Source organism: Pteropus vampyrus, unplaced genomic scaffold (assembly GCF_000151845.1).
Source record: "Pteropus vampyrus isolate Shadow unplaced genomic scaffold, Pvam_2.0 Scaffold48, whole genome shotgun sequence".
NCBI classification, from domain to species: Eukaryota; Metazoa; Chordata; class Mammalia; order Chiroptera; family Pteropodidae; genus Pteropus; species Pteropus vampyrus.
In genome coordinates this window covers 2,363,606-2,369,255 of record NW_011888829.1, presented here as the reverse complement: position 1 = coordinate 2,369,255, position 5,650 = coordinate 2,363,606, and the positions used below count along the sequence as shown (strand labels likewise).

The following is a 5,650-nucleotide window of genomic DNA, read 5'->3' as shown; positions in this document are numbered from 1 at the left end:
ATATTTCTTCCCTTCTTCTGGATTATTTTTAAATTATTTTATTTCTCCCTATTACCTTGATATTTAATTTTTTAGCATTCTTTAGGAAGTCATCCTAAAATTTACACCAAACTTTTTGACTTATTAGACTCTAACACAAATTAGTACTTTTACATCTTCCCAGACACTGGAGCTTAACTCTGCATTAAGCATAATTATTTCGAAACCTATGTTCAATAACTCTAATATCTGGAACTCCTCTAATTCCATTTCTATTGTGTTTCTCTTTATGTTTTAAATCATATTTTCTTTTCCTCTCGTATACCTGGTAGTGTGTTTGGCATGTACCTGAAAACCTATAATGATAATGAGACCTAGTATGATATGATTTTCCTCTAAAGGAGAATTACATTTGCTTCTGCCAGGCAGCTGGAGGGACTAACAGTGTCTGATCACCTCAATGCCATCAGGGGTTGAAAGAATTCAAAGCCGAGTTGTAGTTCCTGTAGGAACTCATCTACTTACCATTCACCCTTACTCCTGGGGTATAACACCTAAGGGTCTGAACCCAAAACCTTTGGGTGTTTACGAGCACCTCCCATCCTTGTCCTCCCAGCCCCATGAGTCTATCAAAAGTTTTGCTCAGCTTCTCAGTCACCTCCTCTGGAATCAGTAGGTGCCTCTGGGAGACAGGGGTCCAAAAGGCAAGGCTCACCTCTCTGGACTTCCTAGATCTTGGCACCATACTGCTTCATTGCCCTGTTAGCTCTCTGAGTTTTATATTTGTATTTCAAAATATTATCTAACTTTTCCAGTTGTCCTCAGGAAATTATCTAGACTGTCATTACTGGAAGCAGAACTTAAATTCCAACTTTTTTTCTCTTTTTCTGGTTAAATCAAGAGAACACACAATTCAGAGTTTTGAATCTGCTCATACCAGCTAACAGAAATGAGTTCACAAAATTAAAAAAAAAAAAAACAGCCTATATGAGGAAGTCCTAACACATTTTCTCCTGCAAACTTTACCTTGGCAATGCGCCTGATGGGGGAGTCATTCCATAGTCTTCATATCTCTGGAAGAAATTCAAAAGAAGATAAAGATTAATATTCAATACTTATGAGAAAGTGACAACAGCAAACTTATAAATTTAGGTTTATGGGATCAACTTTCAAGAGAATTATTTTCTCATAAAAAGTCAGCATGCTATTGGGGCATTCTGCCATCAAGTAATGCCAGAAGCTTCAGTTTGGAGAACAAGGCTACCAGACTTTAAACACAACTAATTTCAAGATCTTTATTTCTTTTGTAAAAACATGAATAATAGGATTTCTCTTCCCTACGGAGGCCTTCTCTATAAACTTATATCTTCTGCTAAAAAGGCAGGCCAAAGTGGCCACATTTATCACAAGGGACTCTACCAACATCGGCCACGAGAGTCACCAGGTCTAATGGATGCCCAGCAGCAACTCGGATTCACTCAAGATGCGAAATGATGCAAATGCTGTACCACGTTATAAGAAAGATAAAGATATAAAGGACCAGAAATGAGAGAGACAAAGATAAAGTGAGCACCTTCAGCTTCTGGAAGATTTCCGGTTCCCAGGAGGCCCCACCATATCGTTCCATAGGTGCCTCCATATCCGTCCATCAACTCTTCTTACCTGAGCTAATCTGAGCTAACCAAGTCCGGACTAAAAACCATGTGGCATCGGACTTAAAGAAATGTGTATTTGCGTTGCGTGCCTCATGACATCGACGTACCCAGCCCTAACAAACACGCGACTCCTATTTCCACATATTTTTTCAACAATTATGAATCATTTTGGAATCAGATATTTCAGCAGAACACTAACTCTGGAGAGAATCTATCCAACTCCAGTTTGAACCAACTGGCTGTTCACAGGCAGAATCGCAAGCTCCGAGTTAAGGTATCAAGTCAGCCTTGCTTCTGGATTTGCTCTAATAGTAGATCTTTATTTTTCTTTTTAAGCTGACTTTGTGGAATGACTATTTTTGGTAAGCACTGTATGAGCACTAACTCAGGCCTGCAGTAACACTAAAAAAAAGGGCTCACAACCTCTGTTTTGTAGACGAAACCAACTGGCAAAGAAGTTCAGTAATTTCTTCCTAATTTGTCTGATTCCAAAGATGATGCTTTTCACCACTTCCCCAGACCTATTTCCTAACGCCCAGAAGGATAGAATGTCAAGGACAGAATGATCTCTACGCCTCATTGAGTTCTGAAGGGGTTATTAGATATGAAACGGTGCTCAAATTACTTAACCTTCTGACCGGCTCTGTTTCCATGCCCAGGGCAGAGGAAGAGAAATCAGAGCCCTGCAGAGTTCCCCAACTCGGGGAAAATAGGCCAAAGTGGGGTACGAAAGAAGGGATGAATGCAAGGAAGAGGAACTTCGATTCTTCTTCCAAATAATTAAAGGGCAATCTGAGACTCAGAAAAGATTATTCATGCAGCCCTTGTGCTTTCAGCACGGTTCAAATTTTAAAACATATTCACGTGCAAAATAAAACAAAAAAGATCAGAGCTTAGCGGTTTACCTATCAGGATTTCAGGAGATCCAATAAGAGAAGGACTAAAAGAAAAACTGGAAAACATCCGCCCCGCCCCCACCCATTTTATTATTGTAGTGCTAAGCAGGCCCCATGGAAAAAGTTGTTTTGTTTTGTTTTTTTAAGTCACAGACAGAATGGCAGGCATTTACTCTAAATCGATCACATCTGTATAAAAGTTTGGGGGATAAAACTGAATTTTAGGGTCTTATTCAGCTATGTCAACAAAAGTCTCATTTTAATGCACCCCTTCTTTCTATTCAGTGTAAAAAAAAAACAAAAAAAAAAAGAAAACAAAAAAAACCCAGGTAAACAGCTCAAGAAGGGTAGTCGGTTGGTGGCGTCTGGGATGGGCCTGCTTGTCAAAGTATGGCTCAGGTTTTCATACCTGCTGCTGAGAGGACTCGTCCGGGCTGGTTAACTTGACTCAGGAAAGCAGAAATACCACCTATCAAGGGGTCTGACTCACTAATGCATAACTAACACCCTTGTGCTGGCAAAAAGGAGCAAAAATGTCATCAGACGGTTAATAAAGGTCCATGGGGTAACTGAAAGCACCTTGAAATCCACATTCCTGTGGTTTTTAGTGTAGTCAAAAGAAGCAAATAAAGGGTGATCAGGTTCCTCCTGGCAACAAACAGTATCTCTATGACCAGTTGATAAGCATGCTGAAACAATGCTAGGTAGTCGCGGATTAGACTGCTATCGCGCTCGTCAAAATTCACAAAGGGAACATCGAAAGTCCACGATGAGAAAACCACTCAATAACAGCACCTACAAAAACCTTGCTGCAGCTGAATTCTTAGTTGAGATGGTAGATTAAAGCATAACCACAGAATCATTCATCTCCAACCCCTACGAACAACGAACGAATCATAACACACATCTGTCTAAAATCACTGCTAAAACTCGTCAGCAAAAAACCATCCGAATGAAGAAAGGCGCAGAGTCATGCCGTAAACAGAGAAAAGTGGTAACCAAGATTCCGCAGCACGATGTGGCTCCTAACCCTGTCCCCAGAATGTGCAGAGTGACCTCCTACTTAGAGGCAGGTTGTCTAAAGGATTGACAGGCAGTACTGGCAAGGGAAGGAGGGGAGAAAGGAAGGAAAAGCCCGCAGGGTAGGAGCCAGCCCCCGCAAAGCCCAACAGGACGTCAGGAGAAGCAGGAAGTGCCACCCCAGGAAGTCCTGCCCCATCTTTCAAGCCAGGAGTCTGAGTATGGAGGAGCAGAGGCTCACAGGAGTGCACATACTCCGGCTGGGTGGGTGGGTGGGTGGGTGCTGGGTAGGAGCACGGAAGATGCAACCAGACCACTGAAGAGACAGCAGAGCACAAGTCCCGAGAAAGACTGGACCTGGTCTCATCAGGCCCTCCCTTCCCCTTCTTCCATGACCTCAGGCTACAGAAACATGGACTGAGAGCCATTTTCAAGTGTGAAACATGTCCCAAATAAGGAATGCGGGCAAAAGTGAATTTACCCACAGTCTAGCAAATCAAAGTGAAGGGAGAAAAGACCTGCCTGTATTAACCACAAACTAGACAAAAGGAAAGTCGCATGACAACTCTGCAAACGTGGCACAGCCAGCAAGCCAGCAAGCAGACAGACAAACGCAAGTTTTACACATGAACGTACGTAAAAGACAGAGAACTCCATCTGGAAGAAAATACGAGTGACAGATTCGCTACAGATATTCGGAACTATAAAAGAACTTAGTAAAAATGGCAATTTTAAGTCCAACGATGAGATGATAAAACAACGGAATGAACTGAAATGGGAGACTACGGACTGTGAAAATAATTTGAGGGTCAAAACAATGCCATTATGACTAAGAACTCAACTAGCAGGGGAAAAAGAACTGAGATATGGCTTAAAATCAAATTAATGTCGCAGAGAAAAGGCCCGTAATAACCGTAATGAAGGCAGAGACAGAGGGGAAAAAGGACGAAGTAGCTAAAGCAATTAAAGTGGTAGATACAGAAAACAGACAAAGATGAGCCGACATAGAGATAACTGCTATCTGTGACTCCGATAAATAGGTTAGAATAAGAAAATTATTTCGAAATAAAATAAAGTTTGCCTCAAGTGGATGAAAGAGCTGAATCTGAAGATAAAACGAACACTGGTTAATCAGGGGGGAAAACAGTGCCAAGAACTATTTAGGCTTCCTCGCGGATCAGGCACGTACATCCCCCACAAGGAACGGGGGATATGAAGAAGGCCACAGATTTTTTTCACAGAATGATCGCAGGAGCATTGGGAGCAGAGAGAGGAAACATGTACGGGCCAGCAGGGAACAAGTGCCGGTCGGAAAATGAGCACTCAAGAGGCTCCTGGTCGGCCTTCGTCTCCATTCCCAGTCCCCCCGTCACCCATGGGATCCATCCTGTGTAGGCCTCTCAGGACCAGAGGCAGGGGGACAGTTAGGAAGTCCTTGCAACAACCTTGGTGAGAGATGACAGTGGCTCCAACTAGCACGGTGCAGTGAGAGGATTCGAGAGGGAGAATCTACGAAGCTCCAGACCAGAGAAGACCGGCCCATACTTACGTTGCATGGGCTGCTCGTCGTCTGAGCTGGGCTGTAGAAGGACCCCCACTGGGTGGCTCGTTTCTCATCTCGGGAAGGGGTGCTGGTCACAGGCAGGCCGGCTGGGACCCCGGGGCCTGCAGCGTTGACAGGCTGGCTGCTGGGGGCCACGAGGGCAAAAGCGTCGTCCAGGAGGGAGTGCATGGTCTGGCGTGCTTCCTCAATGGACGGCTGGGGCGGGATGTACTGGGGGGCCGGGAAGGGCAGGCCTGGGTACCGCCCCAGCTCGGTGGAAGATGGCGTCTGCACATCTGCCGGCAGGTCGGGGTCGGACTACAGTCAGGGAAAGAGCAGAGCAAGGAAGAATCAGACGCGAGCATCGTGGCGATCGAAGATGGAACACTCTCTGGGGCCCGAAGGGAATGTAATGGTTTTCATTGGCATGAAGAAAAAGGCTTATCATAAGAATTTCTAAAATGACGACCGAGGGATGTGTATGACATCTCATGGGGGCAAAAATTTCGAACCAGGAAAAAAGTGAAAACATTCGACAATCATTGATCTGGCAAAAC

The 5,650-nt window shown here is 44.1% G+C and overlaps 1 protein-coding gene across 1 annotated transcript in view; it reads right to left on the bottom strand.

Moving 5' to 3' along the window:
* KIAA1549 (KIAA1549 ortholog) overlaps positions 1–5,650 on the bottom strand; it is a 129,542-nt gene that overhangs the window by 16,858 nt on the left and 107,034 nt on the right. The window contains exons 20-21 of the mRNA XM_011359561.2: positions 5,100–5,411; positions 1,005–1,052 (exon numbers count right to left, since the gene is read on the bottom strand). Of these exons, the coding sequence (XP_011357863.2) occupies positions 1,005–1,052; positions 5,100–5,411 (360 nt within the window). The remainder of the gene's footprint in view (positions 1–1,004; positions 1,053–5,099; positions 5,412–5,650) is intronic.